The 27,327-nt window shown below is 40.9% G+C and overlaps 1 protein-coding gene across 1 annotated transcript in view; it reads right to left on the reverse strand.

Moving 5' to 3' along the window:
- The window catches only part of BAIAP2L1 (BAR/IMD domain containing adaptor protein 2 like 1), a gene marked incomplete at both ends in the record, with an annotated part of 40,049 nt that extends 22,380 nt beyond the window's left edge, over positions 1 to 17,669 (reverse strand). The window contains 3 exons of the mRNA XM_084295824.1: positions 7,036 to 7,122; positions 9,313 to 9,388; positions 17,619 to 17,669. Of these exons, the coding sequence (XP_084151950.1) occupies positions 7,036 to 7,122; positions 9,313 to 9,388; positions 17,619 to 17,669 (214 nt within the window). The remainder of the gene's footprint in view (positions 1 to 7,035; positions 7,123 to 9,312; positions 9,389 to 17,618) is intronic.
- Positions 17,670 to 27,327: the final 9,658 nt, after the last annotated feature.

Raw genomic sequence — 27,327 nt, forward strand, 5'->3', positions numbered from 1 at the left:
GGTTCTGTAGTTGCTGGCACACTTCACTTGCCTTTCTATCCAACAGAATCTATTCTAAAAGTAGAACATTTATACTATAGAGGAGACGACACTGATGCAGTAAGTAAGATGGGACAAGATGACAGATCTTTTCTTTAGATTACACAGGCCAGTGAGGGAGAGTGTGCTAGGTGTCATCTTTCGAAGACAATTGAGACAAGAGTCCAGCTGAACGGGTCAGTTTATATGCTAAAGCAAGCCAACAACTCTTCCCTCCACTGCTCCCTCTGCCCCCCTTTTTAGTTTTGTTTTTAAATTTATTGGCAACTAGCTACGTTTATCCTAAATGGTTAGATTTTCTGCTTTTCTGCTTGGCTTTCTCAATAGTGAGAGCAATGCTTAAGTGCTGTATCGCAGAAGTAGCAAGAGATAGTACAGGCTCAAATGGCCATGTTGCTTATTAATAAGGAAGGAAAAAGAGTTTTGAATGACAATTACTTGCAAGATAGTGCTTTAGAAAGATGGTATTGCCTTACATTACAGTCTGATTAGAAATTTTTCAGCCAGAAGATACATACTTTTTAGTAAAATAAAAATTTTTCCATTCAATTCTGATTTTTTTTTCCTGTATTAACTGGCCACTAAGCTCACAGATTCTCACATCAAAATTCTCTACAAATTGAAGTAAGGAAGTGGAGAAAAGTTCACTGGGTTTCTCTTAGCTGAATATGTAAAATGAAGTAGTTATCACTTAGAAAATAAAATAAAATTAGACAGTGTTCACTACAGACTTAACTTCACTTAATTATTATTAGATTTATATTATTATCAAATTACACAGAATCACAGAATTTCTAGGTTGGAAGAGACCTCAAGGTCATCGAGTCCAACCTCTGACCTAACGCTAACAGTCCCCACTAAACCATTTCCCTAAGCTCTACATCTAAACGTCTTTTGAAGACTTCCAGGGATGGTGACTCCACCACTTCCCTGGGCAGCCTGTTCCAGTGCCTCACAACCCTTTCAGTGAAGAAGTTCTTCCTAACATCTAACCTAAAACTCCCCTGGCTCAACTTAAGCCCATTCCCCCTCGTCCTGTCACCAGGCACGTGGGAGAACAGGCCAACCCCCACCTCGCTACAGCCTCCCTTGAGGTACCTAAAAAGAGCGATAAGGTCACCCCTGAGCCTCCTCTTCTCCAGGCTGAACAAGCCCAGCTCCCTCAGCCGCTCCTCGTAGGACTTGTTCTCCAGGCCCCTCACCAGCTTCGTCGCCCTTCTCTGCACCCGCTCAAGCACCTCGATGTCCTTCTTGTAGCGAGGGGCCCAAAACTGAACACAGTACTCGAGGTGCGGCCTCACCAGAGCTGAGTACAGGGGGACGATCACCTCCCTAGCCCTGCTGGTCACACTGTTCCTGATACAAGCCAGGATGCTGTTGGCCTTCTTGGCCACCTGAGCACACTGCTGGCTCATATTCAGCCGACTATCCACCATCACTCCCAGGTCCTTCTCTGCCTGGCAGCTTTCCAACCATTCCTCTCCCAGCCTGTAGCTCTGCTTGGGGTTATTGCGCCCCAGGTGCAGGACCCGGCACTTGGCCTTGTTGAACTTCATGCAGTTGACCTCAGCCCATCGGTGCAGCCTATCCAGATCCTCCTGCAGAGCTTTCCTACCCTCGAGCAGATCGACACACGCACCTAACTTGGTGTCATCTGCGAACTTACTGAGGGTGCACTCGATGCCCTCGTCCAGATCATCGATGAAGATATTAAAGAGGACCGGCCCCAGCACCGAGCCCTGGGGGACGCCACTAGTGACTGGCCTCCAACTGGACTTGGCTCCATTCACCACGACTCTTTGGGCCCGGCTATCCAGCCAGTTTCTAACCCAACGAAGCGTGCGCCAGTCCAAGCCAAGAGCAGCCAGTTTCTCGAGGAGAATGCTGTGGGAGACGGTGTCAAAAGCCTTGCTGAAGTCAAGGTAGACCACATCCACAGCCTTTCCCTCATCCACCCAGCGCGTCACTCTGTCATAGAAGGAGATCAGGTTCGTCAGGCATGACCTGCCTTTCATAAAGCCATGCTGACTGGGTTAGCAAATTAGTTAGTTTGCTTTGAAAAACTAGAAAACAGTTACCAAAAGAATTATACGATCCTGTTAATTTTTAGTCCATTCAAACAGATAAGAAATGCTCACTATTGGATGCACTGTAGGCATATTCACCACCCACTAGCTTATTTTATCAGCTCACCTGTGGTTATCAGTCATGACTCTCAAACTGATCCGCAGTTACCCCAGTAACCATAGGCATTTGGCTAACAGAAGAATAAGGACTCTCTCAAAAAAAAAAAGTTTATATAGAGAACTCCTGCCCTGAGTTATCCACGTTATAGTAATTATTATGTGTAATTACTATATTACTGTATCACTTCAGTGGATGTTTTGTACTTAAAGCATGACAAAGTTTTGGAGACCTTTAAAATTACATTATGTGGACATGTTCAAGTGTTGTTTTTTAGCCCTTTTAGAAGGACTGTCAATGCCTTTTGTGCCCAAGCAGAACATCAAGTTCAGGGCTCTCCTCGGTCAAGCATTCCACTTACTGTTTGCACCGTAAGGGGCTCCCTTCCCCAGCCTTGTGACTGGCACAGCACAGAGCAATCTTTTTGCCCAGTACTTGGTTCTGTAAATTACCTGCAGTGGTTTTTAACCTGAAAACTTCTCCTAAAAACAAACAAACAAAACCCCTGTTTTTAACAAATTCTTAAGTTTCAGATTGTAGGTGAGCAATAGCTTTGCATACCTGTTTCCAGATAAGTTTTAACAGAATGAGACTATAAAAACAGTAAGCTTATGACACAGACTAATCTTTAAATAAACTAACAGTTTAGGTAGAATAGAAAAGAGGTTTTTGTCTCTGATTTTCCTTTTGCCACAAATTTCTGCAATTCAGTTTCTCAGGTCAAGACCATACAATACAGTATTTTTCTTACGATTTGTCTATCTGTTGCATGAGCAGCAGTGAACAGTTCACACTTATTAGTTCTTGAGCAATAAGCTCTATGTACAGACCCGTAATATAACTGTGGGTGACTGCTATAGATACAGTTGCCACACAACAACCAAATTGGGACTTCATACCCACAGTACTAAAAACACATTTAGCAGCTGCCATTTATTGTACCTACAAGGGGATAGTTGGGAAAACATGAGAAGTATTCAATGAATGTGCAGGAAAACTTCCTGATTCCTTGAGAAAGGGTGAAAAGACAACCTACATTATTAGAAGAGAGACTTTATTAAAATTATAAGCAGTAAAAAATCCATTAGATAAAGCCTCATAAACCTGTATTTTGGGTAAGATAACAAGATTACCATCATGAAAGTTTGTATCTTTAATGCTGATACAGTGCTAATGTATACATGTGAATTTTAGTGCATTATTGAAACTTGAAATTTTATGATATGCTGTAATTTAAATAATATGAAACTACATTTTTAAATGAGCAGTTTCTTGTTTGCTATGTTTAATTCCTGGTGTGATTTAGAAAAGGTTCCTAGAAAAGAAAGACATGAGAATTCCATATTGGAAAATAACTTGAATTTAGGAATATAACATGCATGTGTATAGTTCTTGTAGCTAATTCTGAGGGACTACAAGCTTAGAAATTTAGGAAAATCCAAAATTAGAAAGGAAGTTGACCTAAATACACTTATACCTTATTTATCAGAATTGTATTAGGAATGCATTATTCATTTGCTTCCTCAACTTACTCGTATTAAATTATTCTGTATTAAAATATTTCAGAGAACTTTAGCTAGACTTGAAAGATATAGATACTTAGTACAAAAGCTCTGAATCATCTGGAATATCCGGATTTCCATTTCATTCTCATTTCCATAGACCGAGATGGGAGCAGAAGAGGGAAGAAAGCATTCTCCATTTTACTGTCTCATTACAGGCAGAACGTGTTCTGTGTTTCCTTGTGAGAAGGAAAGATTGACTGTGTTTTTGATACAAATCTTTACATCACACTTGGCAGTAAATATACTCTAGGTCACCCAGCAGGTTTGGGTTTGAACTGTAAAATGACTCAGTATAATCTTCCAGTAAACATTATCCATAAATTAGAAATAATACTGTATTTTAGCCGTCTAAGCCTTGTAGTCTTTTGTAATTAAGTGAAAGAAGTTTAATGCAACATGACTAAGTTAAGAATAATACATTATTTTTCATCTGACACTACTGGAGGTGACATTGCTACAGGGAAGAGCTGAAACATTGATTCCTGCCTTATTGTCCGGTTCAGTCTTCATAAGGCTGATGTTAATATGAAGTGTATCTGCAAAAAACACAGGCTGCTATGCAAAAGGGGGGAGTCCTGTTCTAATATCTCATTTTACAGCCAAAAAGTACCTAGTGGGTGGTACTTTTCTGCTGTAAACACAAAGTCAATGCAGGAAGCATCTACATTTAAGTTGAGTCAAAAATAATTTGATGATCTGCTTTCCCTTTATTTCTGTTGTAGTTGACACAGTGAGGTAAAAAAACAACACCATGGATTTCTGAAAAAAAAGGTAATTTCTGTAAAGCCTTGCCATCCATACACCAATTGACCTGATTTTGATTAAATAGATAAGTCACAGTTTTTTGTTTGTTTGTTTTCAGACAGACTGGCTGTATTAGTTTCAATACTTACTTTGGATGTTTCAATTTTTATTACTCAAATTAAAACGTTTAAATTTGCTGGCTGTCCAAAGCCCTTAACACCGGAAATCCAGACCACAGGAGCTCAACTCATGCTCAAAATTAAAGCATTCTAAAACACGTAGCTCTTGTCATTGTTGGTTTATCTAATTCATTGTGAGCAGCCAGGATGATGTTTTATATACTCAAAATATCATGATCCCCCTACCGACATCTGTGGGATTACTGCTATTGATTTCAACTAATATAGGATATAGAAAGAGGCGTAATGCAGTTTAAAACCAGGGCAAGGTAAGAGAAATATCAGAGCATCAGATGTGGATACAGATAACGTGCACGCATAAAATTATGGAAATTGCTACTCTCTGCTTCTTTGCCAGTCACCTGTAGATTGCTGCTCTTGTAAACCAAACCAGTGTCAGCTCACTTCATTCTCAAGAGAATACAGTCCTGTAAGGCAGGTCACAGGTAGGTCACAAAACCAAACTGATGACTGCTGAACTCTGTTTTGGCAAGGGTGCCTGAAGCATTATGTGTGATAGAGCTGTTGGTAGTTGATAACACGCATTTTAGCAAATCTAAAGGAATTCACAGCAGACAATTCTGCATTGCGCTGAGCCTGTGGTAACTCTGCTAGGGTTAATAGGGTCCTCAAAGGAATGCATCACAGCAAAGTTTGAACTAGTCTTTACACATCCAATACTGCCTAGCATCTCTCTTAGTATTTCTAAAATACAAAAAGGTAAGAGCTGTCCAGTATTGGTTTTTGTTTTGTTTTAAGGAAAGATGATTTTACAGCTGTCTGGGGTGTATCCTTTTCTTTTCTAAATAGCTCAGTATCATCGTCTAGCTTCAGAACTATCAAGAAAGTTAAGAAAATGTAACTAATCTGTCACAGATGTGTAACCACATTATCTTGGCTTTTCCAATGTTCACTAATTTAAGTATTCTATCAGAAAGTATGCTGGAAGAAATCCAGAATTGCTGTCTTCCTTAGGAAGATTTTTATTGCAGTACCAGTTTAAGTAGAAGATGAACAGAATACAGTGCTAGACACCTGAGCTTGAAGAAGGCAATACTTTCTCAATGTGTCTAGAAAAACGTTTTTAACTGCATGGAAGAATTTATAATTAAACCAAAAATCTATTTTCAAGCACAGTTCTGTAATGCCCCTGTAGTAGGGAAGAAACAGAATTTAGCTCGAGACTACCCAATAATATTTTCAAACATGCAGATAACACCCCACAGTCAATACAAAGTTCAACAAATAGATTACTTCTATGTATTTGACCCACTGCTTGATTACAAAAATCATAACTATGCTTTTGTTGACATTTTTATAAGACTGAATGGTTGATACTTCTAACTTTCTCATACTTTTGTTCTACGGTTTAAAACTAGCAACTCTGTTTCCTGTAAACAACTTGCAAAGCAAATACAGAAAGTAACTACCCTCGGACTGTTTGCTTTGTACTGTTTGCTGTTCTGCCGCTCCCAGCTTTGAACACAGAATGTTAACACACAGAAGAGGTTTCAGAACAAATCAAAAATATATGCAGGTGCATAGAAACCTGTGGTCACCATTCAAGGAGAGTCTTTCCCTCAAATCACCTTCAACAGAATCACTAAGAAAAAATTACTAAAACCATTCCTTTTAATCAGCTAAATTTGCATACTATTCCAAGTTAGTTACAGAAGCAGATGCACATTATACCAATGAAAGAGTCCTACATTGCCCATAATCAAAAGTAAAGATTGCCCATAATCGAAAGACACTTTATCCAGTTATTTTAGTCAAAAAGCAAATCAAGCCTTTAAACAATGTTTCTTCTTTACAGCATAGCTTTTTTTTTTTTGTAACGATGTTATATTTTTGTCAGAAATACTACAAGTACTTTGATGAAAACTTCACTTTTGTAGATTGAGCAATATCATTTCAATGCTAGCCAAAGGAATACAAGATGCAGTGCTGACGACAGTCTTTGAAAAATTCAGAAATTATTTTCAGGAAAGTACATAATTTGGATTAATTTTACATTAATGTAAATGGCTACTGATAGACTAAATTATATCTTTTACTCTACAGTTCCTCATTCAAAAGCTCAACTAGAATATTAATATAATATATCTGAGAACTTTTACTGACATTTGTGATGAAAATAGCATAAGTTTCCTGAGAAAAAAAATACATTTTAAGGTGATCTAATTCCTTCCATCTATGCATTATTAAAGAGTAAAATGCTCTTTTTCTAATACTTTTGTACTTTACATTAGTTCTGTGAAGTGTCAGTAGGAAAACAAAAAAGAAGTTTTGGTTATAAAATATTTAAAAAAATAATCACTTACCTAATTCTTTAGAAACAGGAGAATCAGCTGATATATCACCAATCTTTGCAAGACTATCATAATATGCTCTTCCAGCCACTACCATAGCTTATAGGGAAGAAAAAAAAAAAAAGTTAAAAATATGGAAAGATTTTATATTTTCATTAATCTATGATCTTATGAAATTTTGGAATCCAGAACACAAAGAAAGAGAGCATTGCATGGCAAAAAGGATATCCTGCTGCTGGAAGAAGTTACTCAAGTCCCGGTGCTACCTCCTAGTTTGTGAAACCAGGTGACAGAAAGACAGGACAGCAAAGTGTATCAGCAAAGCTGTAGTCTTTAGTTCCAACTTTCACATATACCCAGGAGCATACAGCATCAGTGGGTTGGTTTAGTACCAGGACATAGCAAAACTCCCTGGTACAGATAAAGCTGTTGGAAAAAAAACACAAAAGTTTACAAAAAAAAATAGCACCACCAACTATGTTGGTGCTACTGACGGAGCAGTCTGCCACATGTTTATGAAAAGCTTGTGTCATTTCAACTCTGCCTATCTAATGCCTTGTCAGATAGCCCCAAGTCAATCTTACCTCCTAGTGTAGTCACTAAGAAAGGAAGAAAACGTGATTTTTTTTACCTGTGTTTATCAAGCTAAATCAAGAACTCCATCTGTATAGTATCTTCATTAGTACTACAGCTAGTAAACAGTAGTTGTGCAGAAAAGGAGGTTTGACCCTTTAGCCTCAAAATGCACAAAGACGTATTATAAATCCAATAGAAGTTTTGGAAGCTTTGTATTCTTTGTCAGACCACTCTGACTTTTTGGAAAGCTGCAAAATGTTTGACTGTTTAGCAACAGGATATTTACTCCTTGTTGAAGATCTATTTATATCACTCAGAATTTATGGAGTAAAGATTAACAATTTATGAGAGCCCAAAGATGACTAACACTTTCTCAACAGTTGTTGCAATGTTGCAAACATTTACTCATGTGAAATTAAGCATTCATACTAGAAAAGCTTTATCAACCAGTCTTAAATGCAAATTTTGTAAAACACAATGCCTATCAGACTCTCTCCAGTGTTGCTGGGCACAGCTATACTGTGAATTACTGATAACAAATTGAATTTTAAAAAGACAAAAGACACAACATAATGTACCAAAAGTACAGTGCAAAAAAAAAAAAAAAAAGGCAACTCTTGACAACTGCTATAATTTTTTTTCCAGACAAACATATTATTTCTGGTACTAGCTTACTAGCTATAATCCATAAACTCCATTTGCTAATGAATCACGTAAGGTAAGGTACTGCAACTAAGTCAACATTTCCTTATTTTCATCTCCAGCAGGCTTTGTTTTTTATCTTTGTCTCAAGCCTTGTCTAAAATTTGCATGAAGAGATATTTCAGTAACTATTTGGCTATGCACTACTTCTGCAGTATCACATTTCTCAGAGTGCTAGATTACATGTAGGGAAATATGTGTCACAGACTTTAATGAGGCAAATTTGGAGACATTTTACATTGCTTTAATATGGTATCAAGCAGCTCAACAGGTCTGCATAAGTGAAATAGAGCAAGCTCTAACAGGTCCTACAATATAAGCTTTGGGAATCTAGGGCCCAGTCTTGGAAACCAATTCTTATATAAATACTTTCTCTTAAGTCAATGATGGAAGTAAACAAACATATTATAAAGTCTGAAAAACTGTGCCCTTAGATTCAAATTTTCCGATTGTGATTTTGACTCCATTAGAAAGATGCCATCAGATTTAGTATGGTTAAGAAAAAAGTGAATCCACTCCTGCAACTCTTACTCATTCACGTTGTTCTGTTAATAGGCATACTTACTCATGCACTGACACGTGTACAGGTGAGCAAAAACAAATCTAAAACCGTGAAGTATCTCTGGAAGGTATTTCCAAGAGGAAAAACCCCAATATCTATCTTGCATAACTGTTTCTTCAATTTATATTATGATTCTAATAGGTGTTATTCATACTTTTTAAAAGAATTTTTTTCAGTAGCTCAGTGCCTATGTGTTTGGGATGCAACTTCTGCAGGACAGTGTTTGAACTTGGCCAAAATCCTGTTTCCCCTCCCAAATTAAAGAAAAAGAAAAAAAGAGGAGGTAGAAGAGGTACATATGCTGAGGTGTTTGCGATTTTTAGTTTGTTTTATAAATGCATGAAGTTCAACTTGGAATTTAAGCTTTTACACAATCGTCACATCCAATATGAAAATGAAATAAATTAAAATTAAACATTGTTTCTAAAGTTAACACCCAAAAGACTTACCATTAACAGCTTTTTCATAATTCTTCCCCAGATTTATTAAATTCCGCAGTCCCGGATTGAACTGTTCCATAACATTCTAGCAAACAAAATAAAATTTGTGTTATAGCCAAGGCAATTCAGAAATGGGTGAAAGTATTTATCTCAGTGTCACTTATGAATATTTTTATGTTTCTTATGTACAGTACGTTACCTGGAAAGTCTGTGGATGGGTGAAAATTAGAAGACTCAGGAGGAAGAGGAGAGCAAAAGGCGGAAGGGTGAGGAAACTGAGCATTTAAGATCAACAAACAGGAAAAAAAATCAGGCTAAACTAGGGCTAAAGAGGAATCTGTCTGTTTATAATAAAAAAGGATGTTGAGTATATGATCAAAGTTTGCACAGACCGTGCTTTTATGATAAATAAGTGATGGAGAAAGAAGCACGAGAGAAACCATTTCTCTACTAATTGTTTTCTAAAGTCAGACAATAAAAAAAAACTTCCTGACAATGGTGTAAGATTTGAGCAAGAAATGGACGAGATAACTTGATTAGAGGAAGACCTTTTATTTAACAAGCAGCAAAATAAACTGAAAAATCCTCTTTTCTACATTACAGCTAGTATTTAGTACTTAGGGAAAATAGTTCTCTCTAGTTTAACAACAAATCTTTCCATGTCTGTCAATAACTATATCTGAACAAATAGTATGGCATTTCCCATTTCCCAGTCATTTAAAAATCAAGTAACCACAAAGTTCCAATCCTTCTTCTCTCCTGTATTCCATCATACAAAATACAGTTTCATATAAAAACAGCTGCTGAGTCTGTTCTCAAATCTTCTAAGATAATGAGATAGCTGAAGACACCACTCTGTTATTCTTACTGTTTTAAATAACACTCTTTTTAATAGCACAACTCACATCTCCTGGATACTGTTCGCACAGCAGGACTTTCAAGTTCTATGTTTTCACATGCATGTTTCAGTATTTATGTATCGCATTACATATTTTACTGGCACTATTAAAGACACTTGACCTGCATATATAATATTGCTGGACCTGGATAAAATTACAGGTTCACACACAACAGTCCGATGACATGGTCTGATAACGTCCGGTAAGAAAGGACTTCAATACTGAGTTAGCGTCTATCCTGTTGCTTCCCCAAGCTCTGTTAGAGAACTGATTTTTGGACGTGTGTTGTCATTCTGTTAATCTTCAAAATGTGTTCCTTAAAAAGATCTTCCTTACTGGCCCATCTCTCTGTCTCCTGTACTGGGATATAATGGTAACTGTCAGCATCTCTGTTAGGGGGACAGTATAACTGCTTCCTTCAAGCATGCCACAGTTAAATGCAGTAGCAAGAATTTCCTTATAAACCTACAGATTTTCAACTCTTGCCATGCCTCTGACTTTCAATTTTCTAGGTAATGGAATTGAAAAATCCGTAGTCCAAGCAATCATTTTATCGTTTCTCTTTAACGATGACAGATGGGATGTCATTACACAGCGGTATCACATTTCCGAGCGAACATGATACCAAGAGACATAAAGCTATTAGGTTCTGATACTGCTACAGCACCTATGACATCAAAAGTGGACACACAAAAACAGTGCCAAGCCCTGTTGCTTTTATTTGTACAAATTTAATGCAATGGGGATTGTTTTCCTGTCTGTACCAATAAACTCTTACCCGTCCAAACACAATCACTGCGAGCAAACTTACCTGTTGTCCCCAGGCCCTCGGTCTGGGTTAACTCACAAACCACATCCAGAAATCATGTGGGAACGTGTGTTTCAGGTCGGGCCAACAACGCCCAGGGCTATTACAACAACTTAATTGGATGGACTTCCAAGCTGCAGTGTCTGGAAATGCTCCTCCTCCTACCCCAGCTGTTTGACTGCTGGAAACCTGGCTGCTGGGCCTCTGCTGGAGGCTCCAGGAAGCTGGAGCTGGCACTGTGCGACTAGGCACTTGTGTTCCTTCCTGCTACCGACTTTTTGACTTTTCTTCCCAGCATTGCGCTAAGGAAGGTAGCTGTTGGCATATATGGAGTTAACAAATCATGCGACTAGATGAATTACGGAATTCCTTTAGGATAGAGTCCTGTATTCCAAAGATACGGGGGAAGAGAAGCTCTACATGATGTGGAAAATGTGCGCGCATAGCAGGTAAGAATCCCAATGCCACCTGGAATCCCCACCCCCTATTGAAAACGGGTTTTCTGCAAGACGGATCCCCTCTCAGCTTACCCTGCCCTGCACAACAAGGAGTTAAAAACCTTACTGCCCCCATCCAAAAATCATAACAGTAGTGTGATAATTATTAGTCTTGAAATACTAATTTTGTTGAAATGTGCATCCAGGGTTAAGATGCCTGTTTTCTTGACATCTTCTAATGAGACTTCAGACTGAGAAAACAGTGACTGCACCTGCATCAGTCTTCAGTTAGGAGGGGGTGACCAAACTCCAGCAAGAATATGCGCAGCAGTTCCCCTCTTTGAAGCAATTTTCTGCTCTTTTCTCCCATTTTTTCAGCTCTGTTTTCACTAGCTGAGTTGAGACATACCGGGTGTCCAGGTTCAGCAGATAGAGACCACGCTGTGGAAACAAGTCCACTGGAAGAGAACTCCCAGGGAGAGCTCCGGTACCTTACATCTGCTCTGTGTATACGTAAAGCTGCTGGGAAGGATGAAGAAACAATTTCTAGCTCAAAGCCTTCAGGAGCTGGAAGGCATACAACCAAGGGATCTTTTCTCCATTAGACCAAGCAGTCTCTGGAAGTTTTTCAGTCTTTGCGCTGCCACAGTGCTTGATTGTTAGCAGAAGCGTCTGCGCCAATTTCTAGACAGGAACGCATGAGAAACAGTGAAAACCTTTGCAATGGAAATTTCTCTTTGGAATTTGCTCGGTTTAACACAGGGTATGCTTAGCTGATCTTCACAGCACTGTGCAAGGCTCATCTTTCTTACTGAGGGTTTGTGTTTGATAGAGACCCAGCTTTTTTTTTTTCCTCCTCCTCCCTGCTGGATCTACAAGACAACCTAATGAAATATTTTTTAGATGATTTTTTCCTCTCTCCAGCATTAGAGAGAAGCATATGTATTGTTTTTTCTACTGGAGGCTAGATTCTCAGAGCAAACAAAAACCTGCCGTTGCTTTGAGAGCTCTTTTTATACAGTTAATGACTGCTGCCGTCTTCAAAGCAGCTTCATTCCGGGAAGAAATACATAGAGCACTTCTTCAAAAAAGCGAAACTGTCACTGGCAACTCCCTTTTCAGGATCAGATATGAACTTGATATTGCCAAGACATTTCAGATCACTTAAAATGATTGTAGTATTTCCTTTAACTTCAGAGGTTACAGAGTTAAAAACAAGCCACTCAGAAATCAATTTTATAGCTGTTTATTTTCAGGTGATGCCTTGCTATTTTACAGCTTCCCGTATCTGTAGTCTAAGGAAAAGGTCACGACAAGGACTGGGACCAACCACCAGTAGCACTAGTCATACATTAAAGCCAGATCTGAGAACTAAAAAAGCAGAGATGGCAGAACAGAGGAATTTCTGAGCACGAGGCCCACTACCTTAAAGCTGTCAGAAGTAACACGACCCCGATGTTATTTGACATCCGCTGTGCTGTACACAGACATTGTAATAAAACTTTGGTCTCAGTCCTGTGGGACATGACGAAGTAAGGCAACAGCTGAGAGAAAGTGGTTCACAAGACATCGTTTGGCTGTTCAGTGAGCAACGCAGCCCAGGCCTCCTAATTGTCAATCTCATGCCCTATATTCTAGTGACACACTACCTCTCGTGAACAGAATAATTAACTAGAAGAGAACAGGAGGCACATGATTAGATCCTACAGCTTTCTATTATTTAGGATGAATGGAAACGAAGGGAAACACTTTCAAGAGAGGCAACTGGAAACATCTTTTTATGCAGAATGGTAGCGTTGGCACAAGTGATCTTCCCAAAAAAGAGCTGAAGGGGGATGTACTCTCTGGTATGAAGGTTGCTGTGCGCCCTTCACCCCATGAAACCAACGTGTTAACCAGCCTGGCAGGAAAGACTGAGGAGCAACAAACGGTGTATTTCCACCCGGGTACAGGTATCATATCTTCCACAGTTCCTGATAGCCATATAAGCAAGGTTAATCTTCAAAACAAATGAAAGCCATTGTAAAAGCGCCTTCCTGTAAAGGCGCAGCTTTGCTTCTTACTTAAAGACACACCTCGCAGAACAATAGCTCAGCAGGTATGGGTACAGCCAAACAATGCACAGACTCCCCGTAGTTTCAAGTTTACATCCTGCAGGCACTTTTGCAAGAGTGGATAACAATGTATTTAGGTCAAAATCCGAAATTACAGAACTAAGACAGAAAAGTAGGTCTAATGTTACTCATATTACCATCACTACTGCTATTCATAGCTAACCTTTGTATAGCCACTAGTTTGTTTATAACGTTACAAGTCAATTAGAAAAAAACAGCAACATTAATTTTTTTGAGTCTTTCATGTTGTTTGAGAACCCGTTGAGGAGATTCAAAAGGCCCTATAGAAAGCCAATCATAGTGTTCCATTTTGTACGTTATTACATCTCATCTCTTTGAAATCCAGAATAAAGCTTTCATAAGGGCAGGATTAAGTCCTCATGTTAAGCCATCTCAGCTGTAAATTAGCTTAATATTGTTTTAAAACAGGTCTAATAGAACAGAGAAAAAAAAAATCGGGATGACAGTGTTTAATCAAAAAGTCTAATTCTTATGACTAATTATTAGTCAGCTTGATGTTTCATGTTTAAGAGAAACATTAATACATCATCCATCAATGTGTTCTAACTACAAAGCTTTCCAGGTTATGAATGTGTGACCCAAGACAGAATATAAGCAGACATAACTAAGTAAGGTCAAATAGATAACTTGTACTAAGCTAGAATTTATATGCTCACAGACTCCCAGAGGCCCCTTTTCCCCCAAATTAGGATTTATATTTTGGTGATTCAAAACAATACCCTTCCTGCAGCATGCCACGAGTGAATTTTAACTCCTGACAGTAAGCCTGGTGGTCTAATCTAATTGTAAGCCTTTTTAAAATGTGGATATGTGGAAGTTAGTGTTTTAAACTGAGTTTGTCAGAAATATTTCAAGGAGAAAGCCATATAGCCTACCAAAATAATTCTACATGCCCCCGTTCAATGAGAGTAACACAGCACTCCATGGAATAAACTTATTTTTTTTTAAGTCTAATCATATACTTTGGGTGATAATGAAAATTTCCTGATAAAATTTACTTTTATACTAAGAAATTCATCTTTACAATTCAAGATGATCAACACCTGTGAAATATCAGCAGTTCTAGAAGCCTCAAACCAGAGGAGCAATACATGTGGGCACAGCTCTCAGACCACACAGACAGAACTGCGGGTGTGTAACCCAGCACTTCCACCTTTTTCCCCTTTCCCCTGCTTTGCGTGTCACAGCCGGATGACAAACGGACAGCGTACACAGCCGGATGACAAATGGACCTCCTTACACAGCCGATAAAAGGAAACTGCATCAGCTGCAGTGGCACTCCAAGAAGTGCTGGACCGATGGACACGGTCTGTGTGTGGAGGTCACAAAATGTCCCGCACAGCGAGCATGACGTGTCACTGCAGCGGTGGCGAGAGCCGGGAGGCGTCACAGGAGTGCTCTGGTACAGTGGAGGCTGTGGCCCTCCTTGCTCGCAAGCTCCCACACCCTCGGGCTTCCTTTCGCACGTGCCATTCCTATCATGCACTAAAATAATTCTTCAGGTATTACATAAAGAGCAAATGTCAACCTTGATTTTCACATGTGTACACATGCACGTATTTGTGGATTATGTTGTTTATTCAGTCAGGTTAGCTAAAATATGTTGAAGTATTCGCTTCCCTATGTCGTTGCCAACAAAAAGGATGAATAAGATAAAAATACAAGGGCATTACTTTTAGCCACTTGGTGATCTCTGTAAGCATATTTCAAAGCTTTCTATAGCGCAGGTTACTATGTGTTTAATAAATCCAGTGGATTAGCACTACTAAATAGAAGAAAAAAAAAAAAAAAAGGAAAACAGACTGGCAAGGCATTAAACTTATTTTCCTATTATTTTTCCAGGTCACAGGAAGGTTAAATTTTTTTTGAGACGCTGAAAGCCTGCGTTTGATCCCGCAGCACACAGATGCCATCCCTACACTACATCGAGATGGTTTCTCCAGAGCAAGCCTTCTTGTTGGTAAGAGAAACACAAACACGGCTGCTGACTTGGTTGATCCCAGCGCGGTGCTCTGAGCACTGTGCTGCTAGGACAGCACCCAGCGAGAGAAGTTACAGGGACGCTGCTGAGCGGAGAGCACGCTCACCGGGCAGGCGGAAGCATGGCACAAAGAAGCGTTCTTGTGCTTTAAATGAGGGAGGTGTAATTGTAGTCACAGAAAACGCTGAACACAGAGGCCAGTTCTCTCTGCCCTTAAGAAGTAAAGAACTATTTTCCAGATTTTAACTTTGATATAGAAATAACTACTTTAAAGCAGAGAATGGATTCTGGGTCTACCTGAAGCAGCCTTTATACCTTATCTGGATAAAGTTTCCATTTTTAATGAGGGCAGGGCAGGAGGGTTTCCAGGCCTGTGAGTACTAGCTATGTGATGCAACATACCAGACCTCTCAAAATATCCGCATAGAAGACATTTCATCACACTGTCAACATTAACTTCGTATTACTGTGGTTTTGCTGGTTGTTTCAATCTTAAGTGTCCCTTTGAATTGGTTTAGAAAACAAAGGAAAAGAAAGGGGGGTAAGCTTTCCCAGGAAGCAAGTACTAAGTACCAGGGAAGGTTTATGTTTATTTAGAGGTCTGTCATTCCTTTAAAACTTATTTCATAGTATATCCGTTAAAACTCACAAATAAAAGATCTTCTGTCCTGTTTTAGCTACATTCTGGAAGCCAACAGACAGGGTAGGGCATTCCTTCTTCAGCACAGCCCTGAGCTTCCCAGGCTTCTTGTCTGTGAGCCTGTACTTACGGACTGTTTTTCTGAGAAAAAAAGAATTTGTTTGCTTATGGCCTTGCCATGAAAGTAACTGATATCAAAAAGCAACAGACTGTTTAAGACCTACACTGATCCTAGAGGACAACCTTTATTGCCAACTAATCTCATTTTTACAGTAATTTTACATGAATTTAGTATCTAAGAGAAATTAAACAGAAATATGACATGACACTGACATAGGTGGACTACTTGAAGGAAAGAAGTTGACTTGTGTGTCAGAGAACAACAAAACAGTAAAATACTCCTGTAAAAGTTTTCGGAGACCTTTATACTGTACCAACATCTTCAGAAATATGAAAACATTTGATAGTATGCCAGTACAATTGAGTAAACAGCAAAACAGAACAATCTCCAGAAAGCCTTCCTTTGCGCTTGAAGCTGTAAATACATTGCAGCTGTAGGTTCATTTGCATGATTAAATACATTTGCAAATATGAATGATTTCTGTACTACAACACACTGCACAGAATAAAGATCATGGATCTATGACTGCTATTGCTACTCAAACAAGTACATATTTGTACTTGTTTGAGTAGCAATATTAACAATATTAACAATATTAGCAATAACAAGTATTTGCTACTCAAACAAGTTTTCAAGGGCATTTTGCCTTTTTTTTTTTTTTTTTTCCCTTTCGTGTGTTTTGGAGGGGCTGTTTGTTGAAAGAAAAAGTTTGAGTGCCTCCTGCCAGCACACAAAATACTTTTCATTCTGGTAGTAAGTAGGCATTTCTAGAAAGTTGAGAAGTCTACCAACATAAATCGGGCTATTTTTTCCAGCAGACACCTTGAATCACGCTCGGGCGTCCCTCCATAAATCAGATTATCAGCTCAGGACTGAATTCACCGTTAAGCCACTTCCAGGCTCTGGCCCCTATCAAGGAATGGCTTAAGCAGAGAACCGCAAACCCCAAGCTCTCCGAACCGCGTTCTCATTAAAGCACACCGGGGGAATTATGGTTTTCGGAGAACCGAGCCTGCTGAGGAAGGGAAAAAAAAAAACTCACAGTCTTAAAGCCTGCCATGCCCCAAACCTGTTGCCCAAGCCCCTTGGCGTTATTCACGCCGTAGAAGCCAGCACCGAGCAGCAGGGCTCTGGCACGGTGGGACGGGCGAGCTTACTCATAAAAAGAAAATAATAACAATAAAACAACAAGGAGCCGACTCCCTTTCCGCGAGAGGGGCCCTGGCTGCCTCCGTCTGCCGCCGTCTCCTCAGGCTCGGCGGTGACGGGCGGGCAGCCCCCGCCCCGCGCTCACCTTGTAGGTGCTCTCCGTCAGCCTGTTCACCTCCTCGGGGTCCCGGGACATGGTGCCGGCGGGGAGAGGGGGGCTTCGTTCCTCCGGAGAGCGCTCACGGCCCCAGCGCAGCCGGAGCCCAGGCTGCTTTCCCCCTCCTGGGCTGCTGAGAAACTGTCAAAAAGTTGTGGAACCAGCCGGGCAGCGCCGCCGCCGGGCGGGGACTGAGGGGCCGGGGCCGCCTGACGCGGCAGGACTGGCTCGGCGGGCGGGGCGGCGGCGTTCGCCTCAGCGGGCCCCGCCGCCTCCACCTGGGTGCCGCCCGCTCAGGCCTCCTTCCTCCTCCTCCTCCTCCTCCCCCAGCCTCCCCGCAGCCCCTACGAGGCCTCCCTCCCTCCCCTCCTCGGCCTCCGCGCCCGGTGGTCGTGGAGACCCTCGGTGCGAGAGCGCGGCGTGAGAGGCTTTTTTCGGGAGGCAGCTCTGCGTTGGGCGTCCAGGGAAGCCAGAGGTAAAATCGTCCTCACAGCAGCTGAGTGAGAGTTCTGTGAGAGATACTGAAGGTTCTGTAAGAATTAGTTGTTTTTTTCCTGTCAGAGTTAGACAGGGGAGGCCGAGGCCCTGAGCGAGGCAAAGCTGAGGGGCCTCCCTTGGGACCCCTCAGGCCTGGAGGGAGATGTTTCCCCCTGAAACATTTGTACACACATGCGGAGCACCAGCTATGCTTCATGCTGCACCCTAAAGTTTTCTATTCCTTTCAAATACTTTCCAAGAAAACAAAAAGTGCCCTGGTTGTACTTGCTCTGCAAAACGACTCACGAGGCCTTCGTGGGGACAGCGCGGGGGAAAGTCTGGGGTAACTTATTTTTTGTGGACCATAAATCGCCTGGAGATTGTGAGATTAATTCAAAGTATGCTGGCTGGAATGCCTTTCCGATAAAGTAATACCAGCACTATCTTGGAGGACTTATGGGAATTTGATAATCTTGGGTATTTAAAGCTCAGGCCCAGCTCGGGATATTGTGTGCGTGTGGCAGGAACACCTGTGCTCATTGGACCTCCTTCTCCAGGTCGCTGCCTCTCCCTCCCTTCTCCCCGCTTTATTGCGGCAATAAAATGACACGGGGCATGCAACAACACTGGACTTAGACCAGAACCCTTGAAGTTGGACTCAGGCCTGGGAGGGGATTGTTATCAGCTTTCAAGAACTGTTAAAATGTTTTAATCCAAGCACATGGAGGTGTTTATTCCTTGACAACTACAGTTTACCTTCCGGGAAAAAAAGTGAGCGCTTAGAGCATTATCTTGAACACAACTAAAGTGCTGAGGCAAAACAGAGTTGTGTCAGACTTCACACTCCCAGGTAAAGTCCTTGCAGACTTACAGTGTTTGCTGCATTCATCACCTTTCTGTAATAGTCCAAGTTATAGTGTTGTCCTGTAATTACAGTGAGTTATTTGGGGCCCAAGTCTACACTTTGTGTTTGTACTAAGTAGTGTTTACTCATACAGACCATCCTTCTGAACGTGCCGTGGCTGTTTGCCTGAGCATGGGATGTAGAATCGCACAATTTATTTCCCAGCAATGTGTCTGGAAGGCTTTTTACAGCTCTGGAAACAGCCTATGAACAGTTACTATCACTTTTGTGTGAATTTATGAGTGAAAGGGTGTTCCTCCCTAAAAGGCTGACGTGAAAATTTCAGGGAGCGAGTGCCCAGAGGAAGATGTCGAAAAGGACTTTTCCATCCCTGGTGCTGGCCAAAGGAGCTGGTTGTTACGTAGCAGGGAGCGTGTTACTCCATTAGGGGCAAAGCATTTGTCTTATTTCCTCTAAACATTATGGAGCTCCGGGAAAACAACTAGGATTCAGTGTGTTTCTAATTAGCACGCTCAGCCCAGTCACGGTAAATGGCAACGTAAGCGTTAATGAAATATGCTTGTCTGAAAGAAATGATAAGGATAATTTATGTAGGTAGAATTGTTTAGAAATGTTATGATCTTAACATCCTCTAGTATCGTGCTGATGCGCGACATTTCAAAATATGTGTTTGTAAAGGTCCTTTTACTTTGTAAGCCAATGTAAATATTTTAAAGGTCTACTGAACTTCACGTTCTCTGTGCCCTTCTTGACCTTTCCTAGTAGTTTCTGCTGTCTTCACGTATACACAAGTTTTAGTGTTTTTATGTTATCTTTTCTAAGTTTTTAGTGCTGTGGATTATAAAAACAGAAAATAAAGTGGGAAAGGAAAAAGCAAGAAAAAGTAATTTTTAAAGAATACCCCAAAAGTGGAAAACGTAGGTGGAAAGGAAGACTCCTTAATTTTGGTTAATGATTAAAATAAAAATGACCAACATCAGCTGATAAATCGGAAAAAAAAAAAGTTAACAGATAGAGAATAGCAGGACTGCATTTTCTTTTAAAATAAATGAACTAACAATGCTTACTTAAAACTGTTTTGAAATTAAATTTAGAAATAATAAGATGTATTTTTATTGAAGAAAACACATCAACCCGTATTCCTGAAATTAGATGCCACAACAAATGCTAGTTACTGGTGTTAGTACAAAACAATGTGTGGAAAATAATTTTCATGTCTTTGGTTATGCTTTCCTATATCATTATACGTTTTTTTTGTTATTCCCAGATCCTGAGAATATTATATGTGTGTAAAGCATTTGGAAGTATTTTTTTGCATTTTCTTTCTGTTGTAGTATTAGAATTACTTTTTGTATCAATCATAATGATCAGTAGTATTGTTCTTAGTTTAGCGTTGTGTGTTACTCATGTGACTGCAAAACATGAAACTTGACAGAAGAATCCAATTCTTAACTTACATGTACACAGACGTTTGGTATAAACCATAAATTTTCAAATTCACCCAGAAAAAAATACACGTGTTTGTATTAGAAGCTCAAGCAGGTATTTTATTCTCTTGGTAGTGGCTTTTTGATCTTACGCTGTTTCAAGATTTGTGTTACCTTACGGATTTAGCTGGAATTAGTCCCGATGTGTGCAAACAACTTGAATTTAGAATGGTTAAGAGATACCATTTTGTAAATTACTTCGGGGTGCTCTTACACTTAAACTGGTGTGCAGTAGTTAGTCCTCAAGGAACATACCAAAGTGATTTGTCTGATCAGGACAGAATACTTTACGTGCAAAGTGGAAACCTCAGTGAACATATCGGTATGCTCTGTCTGCAAACCAACACAAGCATTTATAATAAATGTACTGAGATACTACTTTCATTTAGAAGTTTGCTTTATCGTATTTATCGTATTTGAATTTTGGGTGCTGCAGTGTTTGAATACTCACATTTGTGCATTTGTTTAATTGCTTCTTAGAGACTCTGAAGAGTACTTGCTAACTGCTGTAGCAATGAGTTCCAAGCACGAGTCTAGTTGTGAACACTCATCATATATGCTCTCTGAACTGATTGGAGTTAAAATAATTTGATTACTTTTTTTTGTAAGCTTACATTTTACATGGGTGGTTTTAATGGACAGAAAAGGCAAAGAAGAGATTATTCTTAATTTGGTGGTGAGCCTGTCCTGTGGTTATTTGAGTCCTTGTACTGCATCTCGAGTAATAACTGCCTCTCGAGAATAGGTTAGAGGAGACCAGGTAGGTTAGCAGTGCACCTGGTCCAGCCTCCTGTCAGGGCAGGGCTAACTTCAGCATTAGGTTACTCAGGGCTTCGTCCAGTTGAGTTTTGAGAGCTTCCAGGAGGCAGAGGTCGAGGACCCAGCTGGAACAGTTCTGTTTGAAACAACCTGCAACTCTGCATGTAAAGAAAACCCTCTGCAGGGCCAGAGAAGGTATGTTGGCTGTGTTTTATAAGGGGCTGTCTCCTGAGATACATCGGCCACCCAGCTGAGTTGCCTGTCCCTTGGCATCCTCCATGTAGTAAGGAGAGCTTGGGTGCTGGGCTCTAACACAGTGAGTGCCTGTTAAGCAAACAGAACTCCTCTCCTTCCTCCCTTCTGCCTTACCCCTCCAAACCTCAAAGAAAAATATTTGTAGGCCTGCAGTTGCACGTAATCTCCTTGATCCTGGCAGTTTAAGAGATGACTCGGACTTGCAGCCTCTCCTGTGGTCCTCGCCGTGGTGCAGATGGTTGGGGCCTCTCACCGGTACGCAGCTAAGAGGAGTGGCCGGGCGGGTGCTGAGGCTGGTGGGATCGGAGCCTACGTTCCTGCACATAGCTCTGTGAAGTGTGTGCTTTTGGTTTGAGTCCTGCCCTTGATTCCATGTTGGCCAGAGGCAGAATCACTTAGATCCAAAAGCAAAAGTTCTGTTGTGGGACCAGCTCAAAGTAAGCGCTTATATTTATTCCGTGCAGGAGGCCAGTTCCCCTTTGTAGCTCTTAAGCTTTGGAACACGAGTAGCAGCAATGAAACACTTCCTCATGCACTTGTCAGCTTTCTAGACTCGTGAAGATTTAATGAGAAAATGGTATTATTGCCATATCTTTTCAAAAAGTACGTACTCAGAAATATTCCTTTGAGTAAATATATGCATTGCATAAAAGTATTACTGATTTTAATGAATAATTGCTTTCTATAAGTTTTCTGTTTGCATGTCAGCAGCTTATACAAATATTCTTTGGAAATTATTTAAGTGTACTGTAACAACTCATTAACGTCAGCTCATCATTAGATCTTAACGTGTGTTTTAAGCATCATATTATGACTGCAACCAGCTACATAAATTGTGGCTAAGCAGCAATCGCATATGCATGATATAGCCAGCTGCGGCCTGTTTAATCCCCATGGTCATCAGCAGACATTTAACAAAAGAAAAGGTATATGTATGTCTACGCAGTGCCTTATTTAGTGGGAGCAAACAGTGTTCAGAATCATCATAAAATTTTGTGAGCAGGAAATAAAAGCAACTTCATCAGCTTGTTTTTCTGATTGATATATGTTTCTCAGTCTTTTGAACAATGTGTCTCTAAAATAAAGTTTTTAAATTCAAGATTTTTTGTTCCTCTGCTGGCACTTCCAAGGAACTTTTCAAGTATTTTAATCCCCTTCAAGATGCTAATACAAAAGCCAAGTAAATCTGACGCAAAATGTCATTCAGAGGAAGCATTTAAAACTTTTGAAGGTTTACTGAACCTTGTGGTCTGATTTGGTTCTGCTTGGTTAAACGGAGTCGCTCCATTTTTAAACTGATGCAGACAAGCACAAAAATCATTTAATTCCGTGCTGTTCATTGTCCTGAGCTGATTTCAGAGCAGATGAACTGTAACTCAGACCTCCAGGTCAATTCAATAAGATACTGAGCTCTCAGATCAAGGAAGACACTTAATCAAGTGCTTAATTTAAGCATGTAATTAATTCACTGTACTTCTTGGGGGGTGGGGGAAGGAGAAGAGGAGAATTCAAGGAGCTGCAAAATGCTTTTGATAATTTCTTTCTCCAGACTGCTGACATAGGGTGACAGATTTGTCTTTGAGATGAATGCTTTGGATGTTTATATTTTATCTCAGTTGTCTCCCTTTCTGAATTATTTTGGCTATATTATAAGGTGAATTGTAACCAGTTTCCTTCTTTGTGGTTTATTTTTGTAGACTGGAAAGAATGTATGGTATAGAAGAATAAATTTTTTTAAAAGGCAAGGTGTTTTGGAAGTTCCTAGGGTTTAGACAAATTTCGGGTTCGAGGGAATTTAGTATCCAGTGCTATTAGCAATGCTAATCTTTATCTGCTGCTAATTGAAATATTTAATTCCAAACTGCTATACCCACACGTTCTGTGCCTGCTCAGTCCTTGCTGAAAGTGGCTGTGCTTTAATTCACAGGCTGTGCCCACTAGATGGCGAGCAAGCTGTGCACGAGGGAACAAAATCTTTGTGCTCGAGGCTTTCTCGGAGTGGTTTGTACTGTAACGGGATAGACAGTAGTAGTAAGCAAATGGGGCAGCCTTTATATTGCTCGTACACTCCAAGGGAAAAAGAAATCCAAGACTGCATAAGTGCTGTTAGGATGTTCGTGTTATTAGACTCTGAAAATGCCTTGGGATCTGTAACTTAGTTTTGGATGTCAGCATTAATAACGAGCCAACATCCTGGTGAAACTCTTGTTGCAAACTCCTAATCCGTTTAGGTTCCAGGGGTTTATGAGGTGAGTCACGCCAAAAACGCAATATTTTAAATAACAACATACTTATTCTTCCTTTTGTAATTTGTCAAGCGGGGATTAGCTGACAACAGGTGTGTGCGTGCTGTTCCAAATGGGTGAACTGGTTTTGCCCGAGGCCGAGCATGGATACTGCAGCTGAACAGAGCACGTGTGTGTTGCTGATGTGACTGAGAGCAGCGCACTGGTAGCTCTCACCCCGGTGTTGATACGCAGCGTTTGTTACAGGGTGGAACAGAAAGACCCCTGCGAGGGTGTGATGCTGGTGCTGGGCTAGGAACTGAACTTGTGCCAGGTGTACAATGGCATTTCTGTGAGTGCAGAGATCTGGAACACAAATTTTGGTACTGTCCTTACCTCTTCCTTTTCACAGCTAGAATTTGATTATACTTTGGCAAAAATCCTAGAACTGCATTTCCATATTATAAAGAAACTTGTAGCTCATTAACCTTTCAGCCTAACCTTGTTAGCCTAACCTCTTTTATGCGGTCTTACTGTAATGGGGAATTACCAGAAAAACATTCAGGGAAGGTTGTATTAATAATAAACAACTCAAAGGAAACTCCATTACATTCTTCCTGTAACTTGTCACTTAGCTGTTATCAGTACAGCTTCTAAAAATGTTACCAAAAAAAAATAATCAGTTTCTATTTTTTTTTGTTACAAAAGTGTGATTATTCCAAAGCCATACATGGAGGTTTTTGGATTGAGCCATACTGACGCTTCTTTGGATGGACGCCTTGTGAGCCTGCCTGCTGCTCTTACGCTGTGCTGCTGCTCCAGGCAGCTGCAGAAGCAGAATATGACCCTGCTGGGCCCGCTCCTGCCTTCTGGACACCCCTGGCTGGTGCCAGAATGGTGATGCTTCTAGAGAATGAGAGGGCAGTAACAGTTGATGCTCAACAGTGCAGATCTGGGGAGCAATCTGTGCAGCCCTGATGGATTTTCCTAACAAGGCCTACACCAAGCGCGAGGGCAGGCTGGAGGCAGCTGAGCATGTCTCTGTAGCAGGCTGCAGATGATGGCAGGGTCTGGCTGCACTGGGGCCTCGCATCCGGCTTCCAAACAGCCTGAGAAGAGAGGTGGCCGGAGGCAGCACGCTCTCGTGCAAAGGCAGGAATACAGTTATTGGGTTGGACCGGCAAAGGCTGTCTTGGAGTTTTTGATGAAGAGGGTGTTTAATCTGCTTGGCTGGAGGGTGGCAGCTCCAGGGTCAAACCACTGCAGTTCAAATCGCATCAGCAGTGGAAAAACAGCGTGGTTAGGGACCTTAGAGTGTCTTTGGATGGCTTTTGGGCTCCTGATTAACTGTTGTCTTTGAAGTCAGTACAGTTCCTGTAGATTTGCTGGAAGAGTTTAACTTGACATTCTTCATTTTTGCTCTGCTTTCTTGTTTGAAAATGAAAACCTGCGGGTTGTATCACAAGGAAGGATTCCTAGCCTGTTCTGGCTGGGTTTGCTCTAGGCCACACTGACTGCATCCACACCAGACACCACTCAGTTTGGGACACCTCTGGGCTCCAGCTGTAGGGCCATAACCATTACTCTGGTGTGTGGTTTTTCAGTTCAAGCACATGAACTAATGAGAGCTGTGCTGCAGCTTGCCCTAGCAGGATTTGCGAGGAGCGATGCTGTGGGCGTGCGGCGCGTGCCCTGGTACGTGGCACGAGGGGGGGGAGAGTTTGCAGGAGGATGGAGCTCCCCAGCACTGCAGTGTCTGCTGGGGGAGAGAGCCAACCCCAACGTGGCTGTGCTTCTGTGGCCTTCAAGGTGGGTCCTTGCAAGTAGCTTTTTTCAGGGTGCACCTCAGATTTCATCTGAGGGTCGGCTTGTGGCACAAGAGATCCTGTAAGGTGCGTTACACAGACAGTTGGAGGACTGGGATCTAGGAGTGAGCCAAGGAGCTTGTTTGTCACCCTCATCTCACAAACGAGAAGAAAACATTGGGCTTCTGTGCACTGAACCTCTGACCTTCAGTGGGGTCTTAAGGCATAATTCTTCCTTCATACTAAGGCAGCAAATGATCGGAGGTACATTGGAGTAACAATTGGAATTGAACAGAACAGAGTAGCATTATTCTGTGTTGTGTTATGCTGTGGACGTTACAGCTCCTCAGTTGTATGGCTTCTGAGGAGGAATCAATTTCCCACTTCTTTCTCAATGAGGAGTGTAGCTTCAGCCTCAGGGCTTCCTGGGGATCTTTTAGGACTAGCGCGGTGTCCTGGAACCAGAGGGCCTTGTGTCTGGGTGCAGGGTGCAGCAGAGTTGCTTCTGTGCTGCTTAGTAGACTCCTGCTCCATCCTAGCATTCGCTGTACTGAATGTAAAGCTTCTCACTAACTTCAGGGGTTTCTAAATGGATGAAGCATTAACTTTGGAAGCTTTATTTTTTTTTATTTTTTTCTTCATGTAGAAGGGCTGTACAGTACTTCTTGGCCAGACTAGGAATGAAGGTGTGTAGTAGACCTTCTTTTGACTGATCTTGTCAATGAGACTCGTGGCGATTTGTTAACTTTAGGACAAAAATTTGGTTAAACTAGAATTAATGGAAGCTTTCCCTGTATTTCAGTGAAGCTCAGCTTTCATCTTTCATTGCCTTGATTTGTATTAAATGCAAACTTTTAAAAGAGAAAACAGCAGAAACTCTTATAGGAAAGCGGTTGTGAAACAAAATTTGATACCGTTTCCTCCTCCTTGCACTCTGCAATTTGTTGAATTTACCATATTTTTATTACCTGCTGTTCAACAGTTGGTTGTACTGCATACGGAGATGGGAGGTCTTTGTAAAGTCATTTTCCATTGGTATTATCAAGGAATACTCTTATTTTCCAGCTAAAGCATTTTGTGAGTTTTTATCACTGCCCACATTGTTACTATCGTAATGCTGCTTAGCAACTAAAAGTAAATCAAAAGAACAACAAAAAAAAAACTCTGAACCCCCGTCTTTACAAGAGAAGGGCCTAAGCTGTGAAATTTGGATTTCAGTTTGGATCTGAATTTCCCCAAAGTTAGGGAATCTGTCAGTAGTTTTATATACATGAGGTGTACAAAGCTGTCAGAGCGGCCTGGTTCTGCTTCTGGGTGTTTTGTAGTTCCAGGTACAGACCGGGACACAGGGATGAAACATACAGTATTACCATACATAGCAAGAAAATAAAAAAGGCAATTCTGATCGTCCCCTTTTTTTGGAATACCCAAAAAAGATGCAATATTTTACTGGGAGTTTATTCTAGATCTGTATACTAAGTCCCCTGCCTCCCCCAGCTGACAGAACAGATGGTTCATCTATTCCTAAAACTTCTGAATCCTTCGAAATCCACACTGTGGGGAACTGAGGATAGGTCTTTCCTTCAAGAAGTCCCATACAACCAGTCCTTTTTAATTCTCTACTTCATGGCTATACAGGAAAACCGCTTCTAGTATTATTCTGGTTTGTTGATTTCTCTGGAAACTTTTGAGGGATGAGACGGCGTGCAGAAGTAAGGCTGCTGATAGGGAAGTATCAGTAGTAGTACTTCTTCAGCACTGCAGGAGGAATGTACAGGCAGAGCGTCTCCACTCTCTCTTCCCTAAGCTTTGCTGTATAACCCC

The sequence above is a fragment of the Netta rufina genome (assembly GCF_964035555.1).
Source record: "Netta rufina genome assembly, chromosome: 15".
Lineage (NCBI taxonomy): Eukaryota > Metazoa > Chordata > Aves > Anseriformes > Anatidae > Netta > Netta rufina.